Source organism: Aspergillus flavus, chromosome 8, assembly GCF_009017415.1.
Source record: "Aspergillus flavus chromosome 8, complete sequence".
Classification (NCBI taxonomy): Eukaryota; Fungi; Ascomycota; class Eurotiomycetes; order Eurotiales; family Aspergillaceae; genus Aspergillus; species Aspergillus flavus.
The window spans coordinates 290,287-318,236 of record NC_092403.1 but is presented as its reverse complement, the minus strand read 5'-3'; the positions used below and the strand labels follow the sequence as shown (position 1 = coordinate 318,236).

At 48.7% G+C, this 27,950-nt stretch overlaps 9 protein-coding genes across 9 annotated transcripts; 5 read left to right on the top strand and 4 right to left on the bottom strand.

Annotated features, from left to right (window-relative positions):
- Positions 1 to 25: 25 nt before the first annotated feature.
- On the bottom strand, positions 26 to 1,408 carry F9C07_1917389 (short chain dehydrogenase/reductase family). Its single transcript, XM_041295625.2, has 2 exons — positions 1,128 to 1,408; positions 26 to 1,078 (listed from the first exon to the last, which is right to left on the bottom strand). The coding sequence occupies exons 1-2, from the start codon at positions 1,195 to 1,197 to the stop codon at positions 252 to 254; spliced, it is 897 nt and encodes a 298-aa protein (XP_041151659.1). The 5' UTR covers positions 1,198 to 1,408; the 3' UTR covers positions 26 to 251.
- Positions 1,409 to 1,839: 431 nt separating this feature from the next.
- Positions 1,840 to 3,810, bottom strand: F9C07_2236508 (uncharacterized protein; the record flags this gene model as incomplete). Its single annotated transcript, XM_071509992.1, has 4 exons — positions 1,840 to 1,943; positions 1,994 to 2,087; positions 3,485 to 3,575; positions 3,650 to 3,810. The coding sequence occupies 4 exons, from the start codon at positions 3,808 to 3,810 to the stop codon at positions 1,840 to 1,842; spliced, it is 450 nt and encodes a 149-aa protein (XP_071367192.1).
- A 1,561-nt stretch (positions 3,811 to 5,371) lies between these two features.
- F9C07_12262 (uncharacterized protein) lies at positions 5,372 to 6,084 on the top strand (the record flags this gene model as incomplete). The annotated part of the gene is made up of 3 exons (XM_041295616.1): positions 5,372 to 5,422; positions 5,484 to 5,873; positions 5,932 to 6,084. 3 exons carry the CDS (start codon positions 5,372 to 5,374, stop codon positions 6,082 to 6,084), a joined length of 594 nt encoding a protein of 197 aa, XP_041151660.1.
- Positions 6,085 to 6,442: 358 nt separating this feature from the next.
- Positions 6,443 to 14,233, bottom strand: F9C07_12261 (putative polyketide synthase; the record flags this gene model as incomplete). The annotated part of the gene is made up of 2 exons (XM_071507799.1): positions 6,443 to 13,519; positions 13,568 to 14,233. 2 exons carry the CDS (start codon positions 14,231 to 14,233, stop codon positions 6,443 to 6,445), a joined length of 7,743 nt encoding a protein of 2,580 aa, XP_071367191.1.
- A 692-nt stretch (positions 14,234 to 14,925) lies between these two features.
- Positions 14,926 to 16,746, bottom strand: F9C07_2236505 (fungal-specific transcription factor domain protein; the record flags this gene model as incomplete). Its single annotated transcript, XM_041295627.1, has 5 exons — positions 14,926 to 15,090; positions 15,138 to 15,626; positions 15,674 to 16,202; positions 16,260 to 16,500; positions 16,548 to 16,746. The coding sequence occupies 5 exons, from the start codon at positions 16,744 to 16,746 to the stop codon at positions 14,926 to 14,928; spliced, it is 1,623 nt and encodes a 540-aa protein (XP_041151662.1).
- A 2,417-nt stretch (positions 16,747 to 19,163) lies between these two features.
- On the top strand, positions 19,164 to 20,528 carry F9C07_12259 (transferase family protein; the record flags this gene model as incomplete). Its single annotated transcript, XM_041287678.1, has 1 exon — positions 19,164 to 20,528. The coding sequence occupies one exon, from the start codon at positions 19,164 to 19,166 to the stop codon at positions 20,526 to 20,528; it is 1,365 nt and encodes a 454-aa protein (XP_041151663.1).
- Positions 20,529 to 21,187: 659 nt separating this feature from the next.
- F9C07_12258 (putative alpha-N-acetylglucosaminidase) lies at positions 21,188 to 23,405 on the top strand (the record flags this gene model as incomplete). Its single annotated transcript, XM_071507798.1, has 2 exons — positions 21,188 to 21,224; positions 21,433 to 23,405. The coding sequence occupies 2 exons, from the start codon at positions 21,188 to 21,190 to the stop codon at positions 23,403 to 23,405; spliced, it is 2,010 nt and encodes a 669-aa protein (XP_071367190.1).
- Positions 23,406 to 23,783: 378 nt separating this feature from the next.
- On the top strand, positions 23,784 to 24,989 carry F9C07_2236502 (ankyrin repeat-containing domain protein; the record flags this gene model as incomplete). The annotated part of the gene is made up of 2 exons (XM_041287679.2): positions 23,784 to 24,317; positions 24,405 to 24,989. 2 exons carry the CDS (start codon positions 23,784 to 23,786, stop codon positions 24,987 to 24,989), a joined length of 1,119 nt encoding a protein of 372 aa, XP_041151664.2.
- Positions 24,990 to 26,445: 1,456 nt separating this feature from the next.
- F9C07_12256 (salicylate 1-monooxygenase sala) lies at positions 26,446 to 27,944 on the top strand (the record flags this gene model as incomplete). The annotated part of the gene is made up of 2 exons (XM_071507797.1): positions 26,446 to 27,070; positions 27,130 to 27,944. The coding sequence occupies 2 exons, from the start codon at positions 26,446 to 26,448 to the stop codon at positions 27,942 to 27,944; spliced, it is 1,440 nt and encodes a 479-aa protein (XP_071367189.1).
- Between the last annotated feature and the right edge of the window lie 6 nt (positions 27,945 to 27,950).

Here is a 27,950-nt window from a genome sequence, read left to right as displayed (position 1 = left end):
GTCATAAAGCATGCCATTCGATGATCTATGAGATGCGAGACGAAATAGGTGAAGATTTTGTGGGGATGATATGGCTCTTCCATGATTAGGACGTGTAATAGCTAAATGCTCCGACTGTATTTCTATTTTACCAACCAATATTGATAACCCACATAGTCATCACCAAAAGTCTGGGACTGACAGGATGGACATTGCGCCATAGCTTAACAAGTGAGGTTCACCAACGTTGCGCCTCGTACTGGCCAAGAAAGCTATCTGACAACCGCTGTTCGGCCACCGTCGAGCACGATTGTGTCCCCATTCAGGTATCCCCCTGACCGACTCGCCATCCACAGTATCGTACCGGCAATATCCTCATCGCTGCCCGCTCGGGTGAGAGGGTTAAGCTCAGTCGTAAAGGACCCCTCGGAGATCCCACGTCCTGACACGCCACTTTTATCAAATAGATGTTTCGAGAGGTCACTATAGAATAGACCTGGGGCAACACCATTGACACGGATCCGGTACGGCGCGAGTTGAGCCGCAAACACCTCGACTAGATGCAGTAAAGCGGCCTTCGAGAATGAGTATGCTAGACTCGCTGGACGGTTCATCATTGCTGATACGGAGCTGGTCACAATGACTTGCGGATGTGGTGACGCAAGCTCATTAGAATCCTGTGGTGGACGGCGCTTGTTCGCCTCGTCTAACAGTGGCAGAAATGCCAGAATGGTGTAGTGTGTGCCGGTCACGTTGACGTTCAGGGTCTCTGAAAAGTCGGTCATTTGATGACCCCAGTGATGGTCGCGGAATTCAGCCAGGGTTGGTGGTGAGCCATCTGGTTTGGGCGGTAAATGGGCGGATGGACCGTCGGTGCCGCTATTGGCAAATAGAAGGTCGATGTGCGAAGTCTGAGCCGCTACGGCGTGGTACGCATTCTCTAGAGATTCCTGCGAGGTGATGTCTGCGACAATGGGAATGATGGACTGGTTCGTCGCTTGAGCGGCTGTTTCATGAAGTGGTTGCTCACGACGCCCGATGATAAAAACTTTCTCGGCGTTGTTGGTATCTAGGGCAAGGGCAATGGTCCGCCCGAGGCCTACATTTATTAATATATAATACTGAGGATGAGATACGGTAGTACACACCTGTTCCGCCGCCTGTAATGATGGCGACGATGCCGTGAACGGAGAAAAGATTAGACGCATTCAGGGACATTATGAGGATACCATCAGCTCCAGGTGATTTGAAGAATAGCGGAAGTGAAATACACACGAATTCACTTAACTGGACTTGATATATGGCGGGGTTCACAGATCAGTGCCTTAGGCATGAAATACTACACGTGATGTATCACGTTTTTTAATTTCCTTATAAAGTGATCCTTCAGGAAATAGTAGGCATAATGAATTGAGATATTTCTCAGGTAAGATCACAGAACCTGGGTGACATTCATAGATTTGACTAAGAGCACAGCTGCGTATTCATACCGGGCTGTGTAATTTAGATGCCCAAACCCTCCACAATGGATTGAAACCATAGAGCTTCAGCTGTATTGACGTTAGTACTGTCCGTTCTGCCACAAATCCATCTCTGACATCCGTGTACCTACCACATGTTGACCCGATACTATAAGCGTCATGTCACCACTGTTGCATTGTTGCATTGATCTTCGAAAGCACGAAACGTGTCGCGTCGTCTTTGTATTTCGCAACGTATCTTCTATGAACCCCAAACCAAATTCCCGAGGCGCAATATATGTCGCCGTCATCACAATACGACCGCCGAATGGAATCGTACTTGGTGCACACTGTGTTGTTTACTCGGGGGAATTTCTGGCCCTGAATATTAGTTGTAGCTTTAGCTCGGAGAAGATAATCGAACCCCGGTGTTCTTGCTTGTCCCGAAGTCATATGGAAGACCAGGGATAAATGTAGGATCCCCCATTGAAACCGCAGCGACAACTGTAGACCTGTGAGTAGCTAGCCTGGCTATCCGAGCTACGCTCACCTACTCCTTTTACCCAGGTAATCTTCAATCGGAGGGATGGCTGGGATCTCTCTCTCGACTATGGAGCCGCAAAGAATGTCTCCGATGATATGGGCGCCCTATCTCCAGTTAATAAGCAGAGCGGAATAGTCTAAACTAATAACGAACCTGTGAGTATCCTAGAAGCCCGATCTTCGAATCTGGACAACGTGATGTATAAGTAGTAATCGCAGTGACCATAGCCTTGTCTCCGGTGAACACCGAAGAGCGATATCACCAGATGTCGCCGTATGCCGGATACTGGAGCGCTTCGGAGTCAGAACTTGGGAGTTGTTGCTTGATATGATCGGCTAGCTCTTTCATACGACCTTCCCCTGGCCAGGAGGTACTCTGTCGAGCAACAATCAAGTGGACCTTGACGCATGGAGAGGGCTGGCTGGCAAAGGCAAGCAAAAGGAAACTGAATAGTACAAGCAGGGCTAGATTCATTTTCCTCAGATACATGATTGGTGTGATGAACTGGAAAGTGATGTGATGAGAGTATGTTGAGTAAACGCGGAAGGGAAAGCAGTCACTCCCTTCCTCAATAGGTGTTAATAAGTACCTCAGGCCGTTCATTACCTCTTTGGGTTATATCACATTTATACTAGCACTAGTTTCAGCGGCGACAGTGCTCCATATATAGAGATATTTCTTTTCTTGGTTTTCTAGCCACCAACACTAAGATATAATCTATTAGTAAGTGGGAATAAATCGTGTTGCATTACTATAGTAGAGTAAGGATATCATCGAGAGAGGTTCGAAAATTATGATCAACAGGCGTTGCCATTGAGATTATGAGGGAGAATATCTGCACGAAAGTCTATGCAGATGGCCATGGTTTGCTCTGGTAGATCTAAGTAGATATGAAGGGCTAGAATGGCAATTTCCTGAGAACCTTGTAATGCTCGTTGTTGGGGAAATAGGAAACATAACAGAAGATAGTAATTGGACAAAGACACAAAAGATAAAGACAAAGACAAAGCAAAGGCAAAAGATGGCTTAAGAAAAAGGAAAGGAGAGAAAGAAGGGTTTACAGCTAGTTATCACTGTTAAGCATCTTTTCAATGTCACATTCAACTTCCAGGTGTCGTCTATGCCATCTGTGGGCTACAAGACCAGCCCGGTTTCTCACTACCATGTGGCAGTAACTGCACATGTACCAGACAGGGAAAAGGTGGCATTTCCTGACATGCTCCGTTAACCCATTGTAGCCAAAGTGAACAGAGTTTGGCCCCTCACAAGGGTGCCATGGACACTTGAACGCCCTGGGACAATGGGCATTGTAGATATGGTCCATAAGGTCCTTTGGCGTTTGAAAGGTTTCACATGGACTACCGTCTTGATATGTGCAACAGTAAGGTGGGGCATGTTCCACACACATCATGACATGGGCTACCATTTTGGTAAGAGTAATACTATGGTCCTTCCCATCGCCGACCCAAATGGCCTGGTTGACCTCCTGAAGATGACCTACAATATGAGAATCAATCTCATCATCCCCGAACCACCGGTCAGGGCACCAAGGGCAGAAGCATAACCCCTCATGTCCTGGGCACGACATGTCTCTAGTCATTGTTAGCAAACCCATCCTCTTGGCATCAGTATATACAAGCATACCGCTTTGTACTGGATGACCTACTCTGATAACGGATAATGGGGGATTGCTGGCTGGGTAACATCATCTGACTGATAGCTTTTGTTGGTTGAGCTCTCAAATGGTGCTTGCTCCTCATCGATGCTGTTAGTATCCGTCTCAGCTGAGTTGAGTACATAGTTAATGTCCATGCGGTTGATAGACATGGCATTAAGAACAGGCCACAGATACGTGGGTTGAATTAGAGTCTCTTGAGTGGACTTGTAGACGACTGTTATGACATAATACGACGTTGAAGGTGAACCTAAAAGAGCCGAGAAGGTCAAACCAACCAGTTTATATAGCATATCGTAGACCTTCTGCTTTTTGCCTCAAATTTTGCATGTCGGTTTGGATATTTATTGTCACCACGTGGACTGGTACGCTCCACGGAAGACCCAGCAACGTGCAGTTCAATTGTTCCTTTTTCAGTGACACCCCAAGTCCGTCAACTCAATGCGATAAAAGGCTGCTCTATAATAGGCATTACAAAGGATACCGCAACTAATACATAGGATCTTTCCCTAGAACGCCCCACTACCAGGTGTGCTATCTATGGTATATCATTCTAATCCGGATTTTTTTCTTTGTCCTCAGCTTGTATCTCTCTCCATTGTGCAAGCCACCGCAGTCTCGGATGACTGTCTAATCAAAGATTTACTTCTATTAATTTTGTGATGGATTATGGTTCTGGATAGCCTGATTATAATGATACTGACAGACTGTCACATTACTCAGGCAGGTAATGTTGGGGGTTGTGACAGTAGCCAGGGTTCCCACACTCACGAAGCATTCAACGGAACTAACCTGCAGAAAACGGTCTGGCTGTAGAGTGATTGATGACCCACCTGAAGAGAAACAGCAACATCTCTTTCCGTTCAACTATGATCTCTCAGGAGTCGGCCCTCGGACTTTGATTCCGCCTTCAACATAGTAAGACAATATGTGGGGAGTGGGGACGCGCTAGTGGGTCGAAGATACCCTGCTAGTCTCGCTTATGGTCGACTCAAGCACTTTCAACGGGAGATATTTGAATATCGGGTGGTGTTTCGTTGGTTCTTAATAGACGTGCTCTTAGAAAAGCAGACATAGTTGACCCGTTGCTCTCTGAAAAAGGAAATATGCACGCAGCCCTCCGTAGGTAGCCCTACTTCGATCTATTGGCATCATGTCTAGTGATTCCACTATGCCAAGGTGAGGAACCAAGTTTATATTTGGGGCTTTTACCCACTGGGCATATATGATTCCTGCTGCTTCTAAGCCCTATAGTTCAGGGTCCATGACATAGTGCAGAATGACTTTAGATAAAATGCAAGACCATTGAAACGTGAGTTAATATGTGCTCAGTAAATCTATTCGAACCCACAGAAAATTCATAACAATATTCCGAGGATCCTGAGATGTTTCTGCTGATGGTCAAATTAGTGTCTTCTCAGCCCTGTTAGATCTCCAATGGAGCTAGTGACCTACTTACCAAAGCCTGGGCCCTGGATATGTCTTAGTCCTGCATCTACTTTCCCATGCTACCCCCATCCTCATCTCTCTTAGACTTTGCTTGTACTTACTAGTAGATTAGTGAACAATTAGTCCACTACAATAATGTAACCCTACGTTTGATTACCTGTGCGTACGGTCGCAGTACGTTGCTATAAAGCCGCAAAATATCCAGAGCACAGGGTTGCTTATTCTCAATTCTTTCATTCTACCGAGACGATACAGACCTCAATCATGAAATCTTTTAATTTCCTTTGGTTGCTGGCTGCTGGCCTTATTACTCAGGTATGCTTGAGTGTGACTTGTTCACCCTATTCTTGCACAATTTTGTTTAACCCTTCATCAGTTGCAAGCCGATGAGTCCCCCATTGAGGGATATACCATTGAGGAATTCTCATGGGAAGTCGAGACGACCCCCGGTGGGCCAACCGTCGTTTTGAACGGTACCATCGAGAAAGTCCTATCTCAACTGCGCGAGATCAACCCTAACTACGACAATGAGTTCCCCACTGTTGTCTCTGCCGAACAGGCTGCTGAGGAAGAAGACACTTCATCGCATTTAGTCGAGCGTGGCGAAGTTGTCTGTGGCAAATTCCCCTCTGCTTATCAGAGTGATATCGATAAAGGCATCAAGTACTTGAGGACCGTTCCTGGCAAGCCTCAGAGAGGACCTGGCCCCGGCAGCTGTGGTCAGGTCAGCTGTTCCTGGTCATCGGCTATTTGGTGGTGTAATGATGTAAGTACCTCCAGGCTACGTTCTTATTTGCAGTAACATATATTGACCTGGATCAAAGAATACCTTTACCAAAGTCCTGCCCAGCTTCAACAATATTGCCGACGGCGCGCAGCTGATTAAAAACACTTGTCTTCATGGAGGCCAGACCTTCTCTGGTCAGGATTTCCATAACGACAAGTGGAACACCATTGTTCGTTTCCACAAGTGTTAATGACTGATGGTAACAAGGAACTTCAGGAATGGTTGATTTTACGACTCGATGTGGATTCCACGAGATGTAACGTAAATATCGCTTGCTTTTTGAAATGCTAGAAAATATTCATTCGGACCTATAGTACTACTAGTACTAGGTACTAGGTAGGCTAGGTACCTACTAGGTAGCCGAAAGGCCTTTCCTGATACGACCTAGCGCTAACGGATTATGTGTAAAAGAAACACCATCACAATTATTTTAATTAATCCCACAAATTCCTGTGGATCATGTTTCCCAATTCTATAAACGCGAGGCACACGATGCGAAATAGAATCTATCAGTGAGACTAAATTAGCTTCTATTAGATATCTAACCCCTAGTGCAAGAATCCACACTGCTTCCAACAATGCAAATACCGCCGAGTGACCTCCTCACTGACCGGCCCGACCCCAGCCAGAGTCGAGGAATGCTCCCTCGCTCTTGTCGTTTCCAACAAAACTCCGCTACATGACATACGCTCAAAGTTTTCTTCCAACCAGTCGGCCATCATACCTGCTGGATTATCTTCTCTTGATCCTGGGAAGCTGCGGACTCGTTGGATCCATTCAGAGAAGGGGACAATATTACCGGTAGGAATACTAAGCTCACTAGCCAAAATGCGTATCATGTCATGCCAAGGTTGGCGGATGGGGTTATCCAAGTGATACACCGGATAAGGTGTATTGTCAGTCAGCAATAACTCCACTATACTGGCGGCGATATCATTCACAGGTGTCCACGAAAGATCTCCTTGCAGATCCGGAAGTGCCCTGAGTGTTTGTGCTGACTTGACCATAGCGGGGAAGTGCTCTGCTGTGTTCCAGCACCCACTGCTAGAAGATCCAGCGATCTGGCCCGGACGAACTACCATAACTTGGAAGCGACTCGGATATCGCTGGAGAGTCTCCTGGAGGATTCGCTCGCAGACAAACTTCGCCTCACCATATCCATTGGATAACACAAACTCGATGTTTGTTGATTGTTCTGGGACATTATTCTGACTGGTAACGATGGGGTAATGTCCGACAGTCGCAATAGAGGAAACAAACTGAAACCTAACTTTTGACTCTGTGGGAAGATGGCATGCGATGTCGCTCGCGAGGTCGACTAGGTGACGCATCGCTTCGAATTGCTTCTCAAAGCCCGATAGCTTCAACCCCCCATTCATTGGCCAAGCATTGTGGATGATATGGGTCACAGTGGTCTTGAGAGTGTCATATAGCTCTGACGAAAGCCCCAGTTTGTGATGAGAGATAGTTGCTGTCAGTGCCTTTACTTTACACATTTCATGAGTGGCTAGGGGTATCCCGCGCTTCTTGAGTGCGGACGTCTGTTTTTGGAATGGCTCCTCATTGGGATTACCCCGGTTCAGACAGAATATAGTCTTTACAGACTGTCGTTGAGCGAGATGCGCCACAATATGGCTACCGAGGCTACCGGTTGCCCCCGTTAATAGTACGACCTGCCCATCTGACCCAAAGCCGTTCTGTGAAGTCACAGGCAGAGTGAAAGTCTCAATACTCCGTCGTATATACTTATCAATCACTTTCCTCCGCGAAGCGTTGTCTACCTTTTGTACTGGGTGCACCTTTTCTAGAGGCTTGCCGAGCGGCAAGCGTTCACTTTGTGTCCCGGTCGCTGTGGCGAAGATGACTCTCTGTACACTGACCTCCGGTGAATGACCATCTGTCCAGTCTACATGGCCGTAACCGACCGTGTGCATATCTGTCTCCCAACGGTGTTCGTTGGTAATGGCATGGTTGCGACCATCGTTGAAAACCCACCACCCACGAAAGAGGCCAAAGACAATATCAATTGCGAACGCTGGTCGCGTCATTTCCAACATTAGGACCACTCCATCTGACCGCAGGGCCTTCCGCATGTTTCGCGTGGACTCTTGTAGACTGGATGTGGCGTGAACGGCGTTGCTGGCTATAATGATGTGCTGCGTGCTCACGAGATCATCGGGCGGGGGCTTCTCAATATCATGAATACGATATTGCACAAACGAATACTCTTTGAAACGTCGTCTAGCTTGCGCGAGAAATGCTGGTGAGATGTCGGTGAAAGTGTACTCGACCGGAATGTCAAGCTTTGATAGGACGGGAAGGAACCATTTCGTGCCACCTCCAGTACCTGCTCCCATCTCCAGAATCTTTAGAGCTCCCGCCTCCGCTCCTGTTCGTGGGACTTTCTGTATTAGCCGTTTTATGAAGTCCAACATTTGCATATACCCCACAACATTGTGTGGCTCATCGCCATACATCCATGATACCAGTTCTTGACCCTCTTTAGTACCAAATATCAACTGGAGACCGTCTTGTTCACCGCACAACACAGAAGCCAGCTTACTGCCCGTGAAATACGCTAGTTTGCTGGCGCCAGCATACTCAGGATAGGAGCACTTAATCTCCTCCAGAATAGAGAGACTAGATTTATTTGGGGCTGATATGGCTGTGCGGATAACAGTATTGCCGTCTAGGTGAACAAGCCTTGCTTCTTCAAGTCTCTTGTAAAGGTAGTTGGTTAGTTCCTGATGCTGTGGGTCAAACGGTATTCGGTCGAGACGTTGGCCACGCGATGCAGTCCGGATGTGTGAACCAAGTTGCTCAAATGCCTCTAGCGTTAATGTAACGCACAGCTCATTTTGTAGCGGAGCAAAAATATGTATACGACCGCTGCACTTATTGTCAGCTAGGAAATGGTCGGTGAGCGCCTTGGTCTCTCCAAATGCCTCTAACACACTCTCCAAGGGGAGCTCGAGATCCAGGGTATCTGATGCAACACTGGTTGGGGGCTCGGTGTCGGGAGTGTTGTAATCCCCATCAGGGCTCCTGTCTTTGAAACTTATCTCCTCTGAACTCCGGCTGGAATTTTCATGCTCGTCACTATCGCACTCTCCCACGGCACCCTTGACGCAATTGACCAAGTCCCGGAATGTGTCTGCCTCCATCAAATCTGCGGCAGGCAAAGTACAGTGGAAGGCCTCCTCCATCTCACGAGCAAGCTCCATCGCCATGAGAGAATCCACTCCAGCGTCTGCCATGTTGCCGTCCTCAGTGATTTCGCTCGGGTCTATGGCACAGAACTCGGCCACAACTTCCTTAATACGGGCTGTAAGGTTAATTCTGGATTTCGGCCCACTGCTGTCGGACTTGGCTTTAGCAGCCTGCGGGACAGGGACGGCTGCGTGCGGCACTGCAGTTTCAAGCTTATTAACATCAGATGAATGTGCCGCACATTGTGGCATGAATTTGCCGATAATCTTAGAAAATGTCGCTTTTTTGACTCGAGTGTATTGCATCCCCAAGAAGACCTCTACGAGCTGTCCTGTTGTCGGATTGAACACGAAGATATCACTAGTATAGCAGTCATCTCCTCGTTCGTGCTTTGCGAGTATATCCCATGTGTCCGGTCGTGGGGTAGTAGGGTCAGCGTATATTGGCGACCGCATCCACATTTCCATGCCACTGGCTAGATACATATCGGAGGGCGCCCGGTCTGTCATGCAGTTGACCCAGAATCCACCCACCTGGCTAAACGAGTCACACAGATATGTATCCACCCATGTCTGGCCGGTATACCTCTTTATTACTCTACCCGCTGACTCATTATCCTTTCCGACGAGCTTTTGCACCCCGCGGTAAGGCTCAGAATAGTCTACAATCTCAGCAAATGTCCGGTAGACATTCCGCCCTTGGATTATGTCACTTATATTCGGATCATTCAAAAGCTCCTTGCAATGGCGGTGGCTCACCAGGCGACTGTACCTGGTGAATTCGCTCCGTATCTGTGAATCATCTGGGTCAAACATCGTGAATCTGGCAGAACAGTGGAGAACTTGTGACCTTCGCCCAATCTGTAGTTGTTCGCTTAGATATCTTAGATCCCATATATGCTTATGGGTATCCTGCGCATACAACTCAATCCATAGATCCCGGGACATATCTAGGCAGAGTGGCGCATCGCTTGTGACGTTCTGAACCTGGGGTATCTTCCCTTTGCATTCTGGTAAGCTGCGGAGTGCTTCGACAACGTAGTCTAGCATGAAAGATGCAGGCGCAACTGGCGAAGTATGTGAAACGACATGCCCCGCGATAGACTCCTGGTACTGCGGATGAGCAGTGTCGATACTGAATCTGGCAACTAGTTGCTGGGTATCTTGGTATCCGACAAATCGTAAAGCAGACGCGCTAACTGCCGGAGTAGCGCCCGCTTCGTGAGCAGGACCAGGAAGCTTTTTATTTGACAACCAATGCCGGCTTTTCTCAAATTGATACGGTGGTAGAAAAATAGGGACGTATTTTTGCGCCTGTTGGGAATGGTGACCCCAGAAGGCTACTGATACGCTTGCTTTCCAGAGACTGACAGTTGCATCGCTTAAGTTTTGCATACCACGTTCAGTCGTGATGTTCACAGCTTGACAGTGATGTCCTGAAGAGGGCACAAGTGCGCGATTCACCATGTATGTGATCGTGGAATTGGAACCGGCCTCTAACCAGACACACGGGCCATATTTCTCTGCCAATCGTTGTACTGCGTGATGGAAGTAGACCGGCTGACGGAGATGCTTTGCAACCATGCCGGACGTGACTGTACCTGTGCACACATTCTCCGTTGCCTTCTCGCACGGGATAATTGGCTCCTGAGGATGTATCCCACACATAACATCCTCGAGGGCTGGCAACAAAGGGTCGACTAAGTCTGAATGGAAGGCATTCGTAACAAACAACCTTTTTGCCTTAAGGCTGATATAGGACGGCGTTTTGAGAGTCGCTTGGATGCCATCAATGGCAGCCGTGGTTCCAGCTAGCGTGAAGCTGCTGGGACCATTGAAGCAAGCAATCGTTGCTGGCGCGATATTGGTTGGTGCCTTGCGACACGCTTCATCTATGAGACGCATGATATCGTCCTTATTCCCTTCCACTGCAAGCATAGCGCCATGGTCATGGCCCCAGCCATCACGAATGATAGCCGCGCGGCGAGCGATCAGTGTGATTGTATCGCCAAGTGATAAAGCGCCAGATATGCATAGTGCGGTCAATTCGCCAAAGCTGTGTCCAACAACAGCTGCAACATCTAGCCCCGAATCAATCCAGCACCGGGCACAAGAGTATTGTAATGAAAAGAGTTGGATGTGCAACTGTACTTGGTCGATAATGGGGTTGCGCTCAAAGATGCCAGGGAAAAGGCTACCATATCCAGAGAACTTTGCCAGGGAATCACATTGATCTAAGAAATGACGAAGTAGCGAGATGGAGTCATATACGGTGCGATCTAAGCCTACAAATGTGGAGACTTGGCCACCGAAACACAGAATGATGGGTCGAGGACTCTTGATAAACCTGAAAATGTGGTTTGTGTCGCCATCAATAAAAGAGGACAGTTTGGAAGAAAGCTCCGATTTCGAGCAGCAGCTGAAGGCTACCTGTGAGTCTAGTGTGGGATTGGACTGGCGACAGATGTTAAAGGATAGGTTCCCCAAATCTGTAGCCGGCGCCGCAGATATTGCTGGGTGATGGAGGAATTGGCGCAACCGTTTGGCGAAGTCACTTAGTCGGCCCTCGTCTGAAGCACATATTCGGATTGGAAGGGCGACCGTAAAAGTATGGATGGAAGAGGACATCCTATGTTCGGACGCATAAGGTGCTTCCGTGATCACCATAGATGCATTCGATCCCGATGCACCGTAATTATTGATCAGTGCTGCACGGAAATTTGCTCTCCATTGTTCGAGGGTGACTGCAATATGTATCTGATCATCCGGAGATGCATTAATATGTGGATTCAGAGTTTGAAAGTTCGGCTGCGGAGGAATGATGCCCTCGTTTAACATCAACAAGATCTTCACCAGCGCAATCAGGCCGGACACACCCTCAGTATGGCCGACTAGGCCTTTAACAGATCCGAGGGACAATGGACTAGTGCGATGTGGCCCGGCAAGGGTCTGCCTGATGCTGACGTACTCTGCAGGATCACCAGCCTGTGTACCGGTTCCATGAGCTTCAACGACCGATATATCCCGAGGGTGGAGGTGCGCCTTTTTAGTCACCTGAGTGAATAACCCAGCAAGAGAAGATGCATCGGGAACTACTATTGGCGTGCAGTTATTGTTCTGCTCGACGGCTGTAGAAGCTATTGTTCCCAGGACAATGTCACCATCTGCCAGGGCATCCGACATCTTCTTAATAAAGATTGCAGCAAAGCCCTCCCCACGGCAATATCCATCCGCGCTTGCGTCAAATGGCTTACAAGGTCCTGTGGGACTCACAAATGAAGCTCCTGCAAGATTGTCATACGCCAAAGGACTCATTATAGCATTCGCACCGCCGACCAGCGCGGCTGTACACTCTCCTCGTATTATAGATTGGCAAGCTTGATGAAGTGCGACAGCGGACCCGGAACATGCGCTATCCACACAGAATGCTGGACCGCGCCATCCGAAGTAGTGGCTCAGTTTACCAGCCATGAAGCTCCGAAGTAGCCCGGTTGCAGAATATGCGGAAGCCGGGTGACAATTGACATTGTGTTCATAGTCCACCGTGCAGGATGCAATGTAGCACCCGATATTCCTGTTAATATTGGGCCGATGGAAGTACCCGGACTGTTGCACGGCCTGGTACGCGACTTGCAAAAGTAGTCGTTGCTGCGGATCTTGGGACATTGCCTCCCTTGGCACTTTTTTGAAGAATTTATGATCGAATGCATCGATGTCCCGGACAAAGTTCCCATACCAAGGTCGAATGGCACTCGGCCGCCAAGGGGTCTCATAGTCCTTATAACGCTCTAGAGGCATTTCTTGATGCTGTGATGCCCCGGAACACAGTAATCTCCAAAACTCCTCAAGATCATCCGCACCCGCTACGCGACAGGCGATGCCAACTACGGCAATGTCGCTATCGTAGCTCCGTGGTGTCTGGTATAGAGGTGGAGTTCGCGAGAGTGTGTTTAGATCGAGATCTGCAAAGTGCACGGTGCGTCCCTGTAGCTTGCGCATATACGTAGGCGGGATGCATCGCTCTGGTCCAAATTCAATGATGAGTGATGCAGTATCTTCCAGGTGAGCTCGGTACACCTTTGAGAATGTATCAAGCCATTGGCACTGCTTTGCTAGGATTGACCATAATACTAACTCATGAAGAGGACCTTTAGGAGGAGTGTCCATCGGTATATTGGGGCGTGTGGGAACAACTGATTGTGAGGTATCCGGTAGTTGCAAGGCTGGATCGCTATCGCACATTCGGCCCAGTGCATGCAGCGTATCCTCATGTCCAGCCCAGTGATATCGGCCATTGAACTCGACTTGGGTTGTATTAAATCCAGCTGATTGCAACTCATTTTCCAGCTGCTTGATAGTCCGACGCGGTGTCATGATAGTAACCCGGTTGGTGTCGAATCGTACCGTAACATATGACTACTCTGTCAACTTTTCTGGTCCCATATCGGAGGTCAAAGGACGTACCTCCGGAAATGCCTCCAAAACTAATGGCAACCTGTTCTCCAGCTCGGCAGCTTTCCAGACCGTTGCAAGCGATGTATACTCCTCTTCCCTCTCCTGCGCATCGCCAAGAGCGCCCATCAATGTCGCTAGCCTCAGAGCGACAGCGGCATACTTCGACAATTGCTCCTGGTTACGAGCGGCAGAAACAACAGCAGCACTTAGGAACCCAATACAGAACCCCACGATCTCCACGACCGGGCTTTCCGCCGATGACTCCTTGACAGATGTTGGACCTTTATGGTGCCTGATGCGAAGATATTGCCAGTATTCCGTGAAATGAGTTATCACTAATAGTGGGGCAAGTTGGATATACGGCAATGGAAAGCTGTCCGTCGGCACTTTTCCTGTGTGGAACCATTCAGCTAAATTGCGAAGCTGCTGTGTCCCGGGTATATTCTTCAGTTTCTGGACATATGTAGTGGATGCTGTTCGATAGTATACTGGCAGCTCCGACAAGACATCTTGGATCCAGCGATGCTCTGGTGTTTCCAGGACAGTCGCCCGGAGACGATGGAAGTCGTCAATATTGAACGAGAGACATTGGCAGCCGAAAATGAGCACAGTATTACCACCAGGTGGAGGCTCCAGCTGGCTTAGCATATTGGAATTGCGATAAGGGCGACTCATTGAACTGGAAAAGTTAAACCAGGGCCGGGGTGGGGGACTATAACATTGTCCGAGTGAGACCTTGTTTGTTTCCCGCCATGGGTCAAGTCACCGTCTGCCGAAGCTCCAGACTAATACATTGGTTGATTATTATGCTGGATGAGTCCTGGTCTATCCCAACTGTATTAATAACTCTTAAGCGAAACACATTGCCGGACGGAGTTTATCGTCGGGTCATCTCCTCGGGGTGGCTGACTGACCCATTCCTAGTCTCAAACAACGAACATGCACAAAGAGTCTATGGACCAGTGATAGTTGCCCCAATGTCACACGGTGGCTGCTCTCCATTTTCTTGTCACAGCTGATCTATTGCCAGATGCGTATATCTCGTGGGTATTTGGAATACTGATATTGATGCCATCCGAGCAATGCTAGCAAGGCATATGCCCAACGTAGCGAAGCGCAGGCCTTTCTCACATAGACTCATTCTACAGTATGGCTTTGGTCAAGGGAGGCCAAAGCTATTTAGAGTGAAAGAGCCGTTTCTATCAGCTGGAGTTTATTACTTATACTCCACCACAGTCTTCTCCTAGATAATCACTGATAACATATAATCATATCCGGTGTTCCATACTACATGGACAGAACTAATAGGACACATCGATATGCTCCAGGTATGTTCACAACCCCATTATACGGCACCGATCTAAATCCTAAACAGATATCCTAGGGCTCTGGCTCGGATTCTTCACGTGGTCCAAATCCTGCAGGCACTCAAGCAGTTCCTGTAGCATGATATCGAAGGAGCCGTCAAGATAAGGATGTGCCGTGAAAAATTCAGTACACATCATGATCGGAATTGGGGTCAATGGATGCACCTATATCGTCAATAAGCTTTCTCTAGCTGGTCGCATGGGCAAAGTACCTTGAAATATCCTAATTGGGCCTGTAGCTTCACTAGGTTGACAACTTCGTGCGCGGCCATCACGCAAAGGCGCTCGTACTCGAACATACCTAGCAAATGCTCGCCTGTCTTCCATGTTATCGCCTCCAGTACACTATGTAGAAAAAGAACCAAAGTTTGCGCTACGAGCCTCGCAAAAATGAGCATTGGGTCCACTTGTGCTAAGACGGAGAGCACCTGGATTCGATAGGTGAGCATTTCGTGCAACCATTGATGTCGAGTCCACAGTCCATCACCCAGTTCTCCATTGATCTGCTCCATAGCCGACTTTTGTTTGTGTGAGAGTGCTCGGCCACATAAGGTGGCTAAGATGACGCATTGACTAAAGGATGATTGGACGTTAGAACTATCGCTGCTCGAATAGCCCGCCATCACTTCCGGTAGAAACTGAGTTGCTGCAGGATGGCCAGCTTGAAAGTCTTCCTCCGATGTTGGCAGTCGAGTCGCGATCTGCTTTAATTAGATGTGTAATATCCCTTTTTGATAACGAAACATACCAGCTCTTCATTTAAGGTATATGGCAGCGCGTTGTGGAAGCTGATAAACCGGTCCAGTGAATACGCCATCCAAAAAGTTCGCCTTTGCTCCTCCAGCCCGGTCCAATCCACTAAGTTCGGTTCATGCTCTCGAGCCATTGTTACCGGGCTATTAGGATCATCTATCTCATATAGCCGCATACCCAAGACCAGCCGACAACATCTACCGGCACTCATCCATGCCTGCTGGGGCGACAGCTGCATATACTCATAGATAGCAACTAACACCCATGCCTGGGCTTGCTCCACTGCTAGGATCCCGCTAATGGGGCTTCGCAAGTCTATTGCATCCAACATTCGGCGCGTTTCGTGATAGAGGGTGTCTCGGAGAGATTGAAAGTGGGCCGACAAGGAAGCAGCCACCGTCCACATGGCATACTGTAGGCACACTTGAGCTTCGCTCTTTCTGGGCTGTTTCGCCCATACCTGATAGCGCCAGCGCTGCAGGATAGGAGCAGAGGGATGCACACGATCAAAGTATAACTGGTCTCTGTAAGGGTTAGTATATGCCTTCGCAATGTGCCGAGCTTTCGATGGGACGCCTTACAGATCTGCGCGCATCAGATCGGAGACTAGTCCACATGGTCGCGTCTGAGGATCGGGGGATCGTGGCGACCCACCTCCTTGCTGATCATCGGAACATATTTCGGGAACTTGTTCAGGAAGTGTAGCTCTTTCACGGAGAGGATCTTCTTCAGAGTCGCACTCAACTCCAGAACCATCAAACAACCCCGCCATTTGCTGATTGATCCCCGGATGCTGATCGGCCAGGCAACGCTCAAGGGCAGCTGACCAGTATGAGCACCGAGCTTTGTCGACGTCCAACAAGACTTACCAATTCGTGTTCGCAATGTCCGCAGTTGGCCCTTCCGCGGCCCCCTTGGAAGTCTCGTGGTGCTTATCTTACAGTCGATCCCAGTCTCGAAGCACACTTGGCATTGTGGACGTCGACGGTCACATCGGACCTTACGTCGACGACATTCCTCGCAGGCGGAACCAGGTCGTTGACGGGAAATATTCTGCGTGGTCACCATTATATATTCGGCATGGATCAAGAACTATATACCGTCAAAGCTAGGTCGCTGTTGCAATGGTGCAACGCTTTGCTGGAGAACGGGCAAGTCCTCCCCACTGCGATTCGGCTTGCCGACAGGGGGCTTTTACATATGGAGATAAAGTGAAAGCTGTCTGATGCACGGCGTTCCTGTGCGTGCAATGGCCTGGGATAGCTGCACGGCTCAACCTGTTGCGCGAGAATATATGAACTTATTCCGTCCATTACGACATCCAAGGAGCACGCTTCATCGTAATCTGGTCTGGCATCTAATAAAACCATCTGCAATACACCTCTACGTTTGCATCTCACTCAGGTTTGCACATGGATATTCATTCAACACGACATGCATCCAGATCGCAATTTCCAGCACTGCCTGTCTCATCCCAGCCGACATTGCAAAGCAGCACCGCAGCTATGTTGCCCAAGCATATTCTAATTGGCGCGCAACGGTGATACCACATGCTTGGTGGGTTGGAAATTAGACTAACTGGCCGGCTGCTATTAACGAGGTTGCGCTGAATGGCTCGCAATATTTTGCAACGGGTCTCTTCTGGCTGGACATATTTGCGTCTTGGCCATAACAGGGGATGTCGTCAACTAAGCCACTATAGGAGCCTGGGCGCTTATATTCAGGCAAAGAACGTTGGTCAAGTGAGCACTTACCCCTGTAAATGAATAGCCACGCTTCATGTGCCTTACAAATGATTCGCACAGACCGTTAATGGCTGTCACGAGATGTCTACTAAGACTGAAAGTTAACACGAATGCCAGGCATTGACCTAACTTAGTTCAGTGGCATTCATGCGTTCCCCATTCTTCGATACTAAACCCTTTGCTGTTAAGATTCCAGTCGGTTTGTGGTTGAACATCTAATCTATGTTTCGTCAAGGTGGCATAACCCCACAGAAAGTCTGAGCAGAGGACCGCAATTCTGTACTCTGCGATATCAAGTGCACCGATTAAAGAGTATCACCTAATGTAGCCAGAGGTTGTGTAACGGACATTACATTCATTGGATCAAGATTGATACTACAAGTCTATGTCTGACCAGCTAAAACTCAAGCACAGGTACAGGGACAAGCGGACGCTTTCGTCACCATTCAAGTTGTTCCCAGAAAAGGGGCTGTCGCGCATTCTCCAAAGCCACAAGCCTAGTATGCATGGTCTCAGCGTTGAGGAAGATTCTCGATCGCTCTGTTCCACACCACGTTGGACGGATCTCTCAGAAGAGTCTGTGGTCATACCTACTTCATACATTGAAGTCCGTGTATTCTCCTGGTTGGACAAGTTTGAGTCGCTGCCATATGGGTAACCCTTTGTTTCTCTCTTGGGACTATGTGCCTGCAAATGAACAGCAGGCTCTGCTTGCTACTATGGGGCTGGTCTCTGGTTTCCTTCCGGGCCATTGGTTATGGGTCGTGCTTGGCAAGTCAACAAGCAAGTACTTTCGGTAACAGTACATGAATGTCTCAGTAATAATTGCGTGTACCTGTGTCATTCTACCTGACCTGGCGTGGGAGGACATTCAGTGAACGTGTGTCATTCATTGGTATTGACTGGATAAGATGACACGGAGTAGGAAAGAACATTTCAGACTAGGACGGATATGCGTACGACTTGGCAATCTCTTGAGGATCTAGACTCCATAGGCCTCTTTCACAAGCACGTCTATCGTGGCGAAACAGGACAAAGGGCTGTTCAAACGTTCATGCGAAAGACAAGGATGACCCACTTCGGGGGTTCCTGGAGTTGTGAGTAACTATATGGTCCGAATGCCAAGTTCTATGTTCGGGTGGCGATCAAACAAGCCACGAGCGACGATCGACAGTCAACGCATGGCGCCAGTGCGCATTAAAGCGGGCTCTTTATTCCCTCTACTGTAGCTGCAGGCTGGATGCTGAATGCAAATTTCCTGAAGACGAGTATAGCGCGGGAAATACCGCTGATTTTACCCACGGGTTTGCGAATTTGCGACGAACTTAGGGTGCGGACTGGACGGTCTAGTCAAGGCGTATGCGAACTCATATATATGAGGACACCCTGCATTCTATGAGATTTTTATGCCAGCGAATTTCCATCCTCGTCTTGAGCTTGAGCTAAGCTGCAGTGGTTATTCATCGCTGTAATCGGAGTTTCCGGCGGCTCGGGCTTTCTCGGATGTTGAAGAGTCTTTGTAGAACAGACAACGGTCGCTCTAATCAAATTTTACGATCCTGTCTAACCTTAGAAAACGGACACCTTTCCAGTTATGTCGGTGCTGCATTGTTCCGGGCGTCGTGGTCCTTTTCTTTTAGTCTGTTGGTCTTCTCTTCAGTTCATCTTTAACCAGGTCCTGATAAACCAACCCAACCTCCGCGTCTTCTGTCGGTTACAGTGAAAGCCAAAATCACCAGAATGGCTATCTTCGAACATGTTCAGGATGTCATCGGCCAACTGCCGGTTCTCAAAAGTTACAGTCATATGTTAATATGTTTCCCTGTCCAGGATGATAAGCGCGAAGTCGCCCTCCAGGAACTCGAGCGCGCAGTCCGCCTCGTGATGAAGACGTTTCCGTATCTCTCTGGAAGAGTTATCAATGAGGGCAGTGGTGCTGGAAGTTCCGGGACGTTCAAGGTCACAACCTACAAAGAATGGGAATCTGAAACCCATGTCTTCGTACGTATTCAAGATCGCACAAGTGATTGTCCTGGTTATGACGAACTTTGCTCCGCCCAGGGGCCATCATCCATGTTGCCAGGGCATTTGTTGAGTTCACGAGTGGCGTTTCCGGAAACCTACCAGGACACAGAGGATGACCCGGCTCCTGTCCTGGACTTCCAGGCAAACATCGTTCGCGGCGGATTGTTGCTGGACTTGGCCGCGCAGCATAATATTATTGACGGGACGGGGATTTTCCAAATCATAAACTTATTGGCCACCGCTTTACGTGGAGACCAATTCCCTCTTTTTCAACTCCACGAAGGAAACCGCGACCGTCGTGATTTAATTCGATTGCTCGGCCCAGATGAGCCTCTCCTCGACCATAGCGAGCTCAAACCTCCTGTCATTATGAAGGCGCCTCCCCCGTCAGACATTCTGGCCCCTTACAAATGGCGATACTACCGCTTCCCGGTGGACTCGGTGAACAAAATCCGAGATCTGGCAAACAGTAAGCCAGAAGATTTCGATCCCTCTACAGAATCCCTTTCTGTAAACGATGCCATCACTGCATTTTGCTGGCAACGGATCACGGCTATCCGTCTGAGAAAGCTAGAAACTCCCGGCGCATTCTCAAAGCTCAGCCGAGCTGTAGATTTCCGGCGTATTATGAGACTCACCCCGGCCTACTTAGGCCATATGGTCCGCGTCTGCAATACGCGCCTTACTTTTGAAGCCATCGTCGAAAGCTCCCTTTCGCGGCTTGCTTCGCTCCTCCGCAAGGACGTGCAGGAAATCAGCAATGAGTATGCCCTCCGTAGCTATGTTACGTTCATCGCAAACGAGCCGGATAAGTCCGATATTGCGTATGGCGGGTCATTCAATGCGCAGACGGACTTTTCCTGTTCGTCAATTGCTCATGTTAAGGCTCCTGATTTCGGGCCGCTAGGAAAGCCTGGACTGATGAGGAGACCGACATTCCAGCCTTTGCCTTGTTCGTCGTATATTGCTCCGATGTTGCATGGAGAGGGCATGGAGGGCCTGTTTTGTTTGCATGAGAGTGAAATTGAGGCTTTGGCGGAGGATGAGATGTGGAAGGAATTGGTTGAGTATATTGGATAGGGTTCTGGGTATGCTGGCGTTGCGATCACTCATGATATTATTTACTTATTGATGTTTGATCGACTATTCAACCTCTTCTTGGATACAAGACGTCATTCATTCTGTTTATTTGGATTCTTGGCATCTCTTACGTCAATCCATGAACCCTAATATATGCACTTGACCTTATAATATGTCTTTGGCGGAAGTCCTCTGCCGATACCCTTGAAGCATTCGTTATAGGAACAATTATTTTTTTGGAGGCGCTGATTGGTAGAAGGACTGTCATTATCTAGCTTACAGCGGTTGAGTGCCGTAACGGCTTGCAAAACTCGAAATCCCAAACTCCCAGTACTTGCAAGAACCACAACTTTGCGACATTTTCTTTGCGTATCATTCAAGTGAACCATCTTCATGTGGAATTGGCTAACTGGACAAAAGGACATAATCAAGCTGAAGAGAGATGTTGCACCCAACATTATTGTTGATTGTGCTGATAACCACTGCCACCGTGGGTGGACGTCATCCGACAGAGGGAATCATCAGTCTAGTCCGCAGGAGACTACCAGATCATAGCGACAACTTTTTGTTCTCTTTGAACAGCTCATCACGTAACTCCACCACCGAAAACGACCATCGTGATGTGTACACCGTGTCAACCCAGGCGAATGGCTCAATTCATGTCGAAGGGAATTCTCAAAGCGCTCTTGCCGCAGGGTATCTTCAACCGCAATCCACGATCCCACCTTAAAGCGCTCCGCTAACAAACCATCCAGTCTACATCGATACCTAAGTCAGATCGTCCATGCGGATATATACTGGTTTGTTGGTAGTCGTCTACATACTCTGCCGTCATCTCTCCCCAAACTCCATGTGCCGCTGAAAGGCGAAAGTATTGTGACATGGCGGTACCATCTCAATCCAGGTAACGAGCTCTTTTACCATGGCCCTCTCCGATTTGATTCTGCCTTTGATAAGACGAACCTATACTCATATATGCATCATACAGTGACATTCTCCTACACAACTGCCTTCTGGACCTGGGAAGACTGGGAACTAGAACTCGACTGGGCCGCCCTCAGAGGCGTAAATGTAATCCTCGCATGGGTCGGCTACGAAAAGGTTCTCCTTGACTCGCTTCGAGAGATCGGAATGACTGACGAAGAGATACTACCGTTCTTCAGCGGCCCAGCCTTCCAAGCATGGAACCGACTCGGGAACATCCAAGGCTCCTGGGGCGGCCACGGCGTCAGCATAGCATGGATCGAAGCGCAGTTCGAGCTACAGAAGAAAATTGTCAGCCGAATCGTTGAACTAGGCATGAGACCCGTGCTTCCCGCTTTTCCAGGGTTTGTACCGCCTGCTATAAAACGTGTTCGACCGCATGCGACCGTGGTGAATGGATCGCAGTGGTCGGGCTTTCAGAAGAAATTTACGGAAGTGTCCTTCCTTAGTCCGCTCGATAGAACCTTTGCCGACTTGCAGAAGAGTGTGATCTCGAGGCAAATGCGCGCTTTTGGAAATATCACGCATGTCTATGCGCTCGATCAGTTTAATGAGATCAATCCTGCTTCTGGGGAGCTGGGGTATCTTCGGAACTTGTCGCTGCATACCTGGCAGAGTTTGAAAGCTGTTAACCCCGCTGCGGTATGGATGATGCAGGGGTGGTTGTTTTACGATAAGAAGGACTTTTGGGATTCCAATCGCATCTCGGCCTACTTGAGTGGGGTTGAGAGAAACGACGATATGCTCATTCTCGACCTGTACTCGGAGTCGAAACCACAGTGGCAACGGACGGAATCCTATTTCGGAAAGCCGTGGATCTGGTGCCAGTTACACGACTTTGGTGGGAACATGGGCATGTACGGGCAAATTATGAACATCACTTCGGATCCTATCGAAGCATTAAATAAATCCGATTCACTTGTGGGATTCGGGCTCACTATGGAAGGCCAGGAAGGGAATGAGATTGTCTATGATTTACTGTTAGACCAGGCTTGGTCAGCGACACCGATTGATACACGGGCATATTTTCAAAGTTGGGTCAGAAGCAGATATTCCGGAAACCTTTCGGTACCAAATGAACTGTATACGGCGTGGGACCTGCTGCGCAAGACCGTCTACAATAACACTAATCTCACGACATATTCAGTTACGAAGTCGATCTTTGAGATCTCGCCGGATATCGCCGGCTTGGTTGGCCGTGTTGGCCATTATCCGACTCCTACATCAATTAATTATGATCCAATGGTCTTGAATGAAGTATTGTCTTTGTTTATGAATGCAACGAGGAAGGAGCCGTCACTCTGGCATAACCCTGCGTATGAATACGATATGGTCGATATCACGCGTCAGCTTATGGGGAACGCTTTTGTCAATGTCTACTCCGTTCTTATAACTTCATGGAAGTCAGAAACAGAGAACAGAACCACAAAAGTCACCTCACATAGCGAAAGGCTCCTCAATCTGCTATCGGCGATTGACAAAGTCTTGTCTTGCAATGAGAACTTCTCCCTTGCAACTTGGATCTCGAGCGCCAGAGACTGGGGAAACACCACAGAAACAAAGGACTTCTTTGAGTATAATGCGCGAAATCAGATCACTCTATGGGGTCCTACCGGTGAGATAAGTGATTATGCGTCGAAGGCCTGGGCAGGTCTTATCTCTTCGTACTATAAGCCTCGATGGTCTATATTCGTGGACTATCTTGGTGAGAAGAATCAGACGAGCTACAATGAGACGGAGCTCAAAGCGAAGTTGCATGGATTTGAGATGTCGTGGCAGGGGCAGAGTAGGGAGCCAGGTATATCTTGGGCAAATTCCTCATGTAGAGGATTGGAAGTAGTCCTCAGAAATGTTTCGCAAAGTTGGCCGTCAATCTTCGGAGATCGTGCTTGAGATGGAGGCAACCTACTCGGTAACTAGACTTTGCCATCGGGAATTACCGTCTTCTATGTGGTTTACCAAATGTCCGCTTATGCGCTTCCACACGTTTTCTTTCACAAGGATCAATATACAAAGAGAGGCAAAGAGTTACCACGCGGAGCACTCCAAAATGACTAGATACGGCAGACCCCAGGTCGCACTCCTGTCCCACATTGTTAGTCTTCTTTGTTCTTTGTTGCAAATTTGAGGAATATTGTTAGCATCATCTCCATTAATTTGAGATGAAGACCTAGTACTTTATTATTTGCATCCAGGATCCAACATTCACATTTCAAAAGCATGTTGAACTGCCTTCCACCGTCTCTCAAAGTAGATTTCCATCATTTCGCAATGACCAGAAGAGCTGCGCTGCCATCCGAAATAGTTCTGCTCATTGTCGAGAAACTAGACCTTCCTACACTATGCTCATTTCTCAAAGCATTCCCAGATTTCGTGCCATTACTTTCCACGGTGCACTTTTCGATACGGGATGAGTCTGGAAACTGTATACTTCACATATTAGCAGCCGAAGGGGAACAGGAGCTTCTATTGCAAGTCTTGAGATGTAAAGTTGCATTACCTAACGCGAGAAACAAATACATGGATACACCGTTGTCGCTCGCAGTTTCCAGAGGACATTTGTTGGTTGTCGAGGCACTTCTAAATCGGCTCGACGTTGACACGAATTTTACAAACGACCGAGGCAGGACCTTACTTCATGTAGCTGCTCTAAACGGCCATGTGTCTGTAATGGAGATGCTGATACACTGGACGGGATTAGACATCAACGAGCAAGATGACCGTGGACAAACTGCCGTATCGCTTGCCGCGGAACATGGTCAGGAACGCGCAGTGGCATTTCTAGTAACGAAAGCTGATACAAATGTAAGAAATGCTTGACAGCAACTCCCGTTACATTTGGCCTGCCGCTGCGGCCATCCAAATATTGTGAGGATACTACTGGAACAAAAGCATGTAGAGATCAATGCGCTTGATCATCGGCGGAGCACGCCCCTTTGTTACGCAGCGTACAATGGGAACCCCTTTACGATTGAGCTTCTTATAGCACGAAATGATGTTGATCTTTATTGTGGGACGTACGATAATCGATTCCCCCTCTCGCTGGCAGTAGAGAGTGGAAACTGCACGACTATTAAGCTGTTGCTCAATCGAATGCGACAGCAAAATCCAAAGGTGACTGGAGAGGTTGACCACCAATTCAGCGCCGAGTTGAACAGGAGTGATTTATGGGGCCGAACACCGTTATTCATTGCTACCGAACAAGGACGTGAAGACATGGTAGGCTTGTTAGTTAGCCTTCCTGAGGTAGATGTCAACGCCCGTACAATACGCTATGGACAGGGCACAGCGCTAGCAAGCGCCGCCAAAAATGGCCGGGAGAATATAGTCCAGCTATTGCTCAGCCGACCAGATATTGATATTGGCGCTCGAGACATCCACGGGCGGACGCCTATCCAACTCGCAACTCTGGAGGGTCATAAGAGTATTGCGCTGATGTTGCAGAGATTCCATCTAGATCCGGACTCGGAAGTCTAGATTGCACACATAATATCGTTATGCAGTGACACGAGGTGCGCGGGGGCTTACTAGGTCTCACAGTGTGTGTCCATATAATTTGAAGTCACTCTCCGTTTCAACAAAGTATTGGATAGGCTGTTCTTCTCCCTCTTCGGATTTAATCACTCGTAACATAACTCTTTGGAGCTAGGAAATAATATCACGAGAGTCTCATACAACGGTCGCCTTAGAGATCATGACCTCGCTCACCTTGTACGTCCTAGTCGTGAACAAAATCAAGAACAGCTTGAATCGCCTGGTGATTGATTCAGCTGAGATGCGCGAATTCCCCCCTTGTTGCGGGCCGAAGGCCACGACAAACCTGTTTCATTGTCGTTTTAGTACATGTAACCAACCGTTTGCATTGCTTATGCATTCTGAGGCCCTTCCGCTATTGTCATACGCCTACCACGAACCGGCCTAGAGAAACGTTGCACTGCTGCTACACTGTACTCCGTAGACTTTGCATGCTGGTTCCCATTGGATATGAGGCTGGCGGAGAGTATCGGATGATCTACACGGGCGGGAGGACGGGCCCGAAGATTAAACAAGCCGATTGCCCCGTAGTTAGCCTATTGGCTGGAGTATGGCCTGGTTGCACGTGTGCATGCGGGATTTTGGTTGGTTGGGATATAGATCAGATGGCTGCTTATCGATATATCATAGGATTTATTTTTTGTTCCCTGTGAGTCTTGAAGGAAGCCTGGAGTGCTGGTAGCCGAGAGTACGGCGTATCGGCTGTCTGCGCGGTTTAAATTTGGGTGGCAATGTGAAGATGGGGCTGTCATTGCGTGACAGATGATGAGGATGATGTTTGATTAGGTATTTTGCTTCTGTTGAATGCTTTTTGTGGGCGTGTAGGTCGTTCTAGACTCCTGAGTCCGGTTGAGGTTGGACAGATCGATCAACTCGCGGGGAAGATATGCAGATAGACTGATCTGTTGTTGTAAATGGCTCTAATGATATAGCATCTAATTTTAAGCAGGAGTTTGTCCAATGACATACCCACCCAATGTATGCCTCAATACTCACCAATAGGCTATTTTCAGTGACGGTATATGAGATGCACAAATGCGGAATCAATCGATAATTCCAAGTTCAAATCAACAATGACCAAGGGAAGGCGTTAGGTCGAACCCTCTGCTGAACTCGTTCGTTCACCCCCTTTTGCCACCGACCCGATACGCCGTCAATTAGTTCGATACTCCGTAGGTTTAGGCCGACAACATGGAATTATTCCCTCAATAGCTAAACCTTGTAGCGTAGAAGTCTGATTCCCGGACCCAGGATGCTGGTTAGGGCATTCCAGCCCAGCTGCCTCAATGAACCCCTCCAGGATATTGCGCTCAATAATATACCAAACCTAGCAGGTTGAGCACCTCTTCTTCTAGTAAGGACTATCAGTAGACAGCTCTTTAATCAAAATAGCATCCTAATGATCACCATGCTCACTAGCATCCTATCGCGCCTCCGCCCATCATGGTTCCCACCCTTCGTAAAAGGCCATACCCCAGCCCCAACAACCAGCCGCGACCCCGAAATCTCACCCCTGGACATCGAAGACGAACCCCTCGAAATAGCTATCATAGGCTGCGGCATCATCGGCGCAACCCTAGCCCTCGGCCTCCTGGCCAAGAACATCAAAGTAACAGTCTACGAGCAAGCCCAGAGTCCACGCGAGAGCGGCGCCGGAATCGCCTTTACGGCCAACGCCCGACGGTGCATGTCGATGATTGACGAGCGTATCGTTGATTGTGTTGCTGCCGTAGCGACAACCAACGGAGACCCACGGAATCCGAATAATAATATGCAGTTTATTGATGGGTATACTCATGATCCTGATGGTCTAGATGATATGAGCTGGAAGAAGCTTTATGCGTTGGCGACGGGGCCGAAGGGGTTTGAGGGGTGTCATCGGGCGCATTTTTTGGAAGAGATTATGAGGCTTATTCCCGGGGGTGTGGTGAAGTTAGGGAAGAGGTTGGATCGGGTGGAGGATTATGGAGTGGGTAAGGTTTTATTGAGGTTTTGTGATGGGAGTGTAGGGAGGGCGGATGCTGGTGAGTTTCCATTAGCCTCAGAGCTTGAGCTTGGAAGGACGGTGTTGATATAGGTCCAGTTATCGGTTGTGATGGTATCAAGTCTCGTGTGCGCGAGCTCATCCTCGGCGAAGGTAACCCCGCCTCCTATCCGCATTATACCCACAAGGTGGCATATCGAGGGTTAGTCCCCATGCAAGAAGCAACCGCTCGACTGGGTCACTACCGTGCACATAACCAGCATATGTATGGCGGTCCGAACGCGCATGTCCTTCATTTCCCAGTTGCCAAGCAGACGCTGATGAACGTGGTGGCGTTCGTCACGGACCCAAATGACTGGCCTCTCGACCGCAGTATGTCGCAGCTGGCGACGAAAGACGAAGTAGCCGGCGCCTTTGCGGATTGGGGCCCGACGGTGAGAGACATCATTGATCTACTGCCAGCGGAGTTGGAGAAATGGGGTGTTTTCGATTCACTGGACTGTCCTGCGCCAACTTACTCGCGCGGACGCGTGTGTATCGCTGGCGATGCGGCACATGCGTCGTCGCCCCATCATGGTGCTGGTGCGGGGATTGGAATTGAGGATGTGTTGGCGTTGACTGTCCTGTTAGACATGGTGCAGTCGCGTGTCAAGACTCCGGGTGGGCGGAAAACTGTGGCGCTTCAGGCCGCGTTTGCGGCGTTTAGTGCAGTGCGTCGTGACCGATCCCAATGGTTGGTGAGGAGTAGTCGCGAGGCTTGTGAGATCTATGAATGGAATGATCTGCAATGCGGCTCTGATATGGATAAGGGGTATGATGAGATCAAACGGCGGTCTCATAAGATATGGCATTTCGATATCGATGGTATGTTGAGACAATTAGAAGTAGAGTATAGAAAGCATCTTGGGGCATGATAGAAT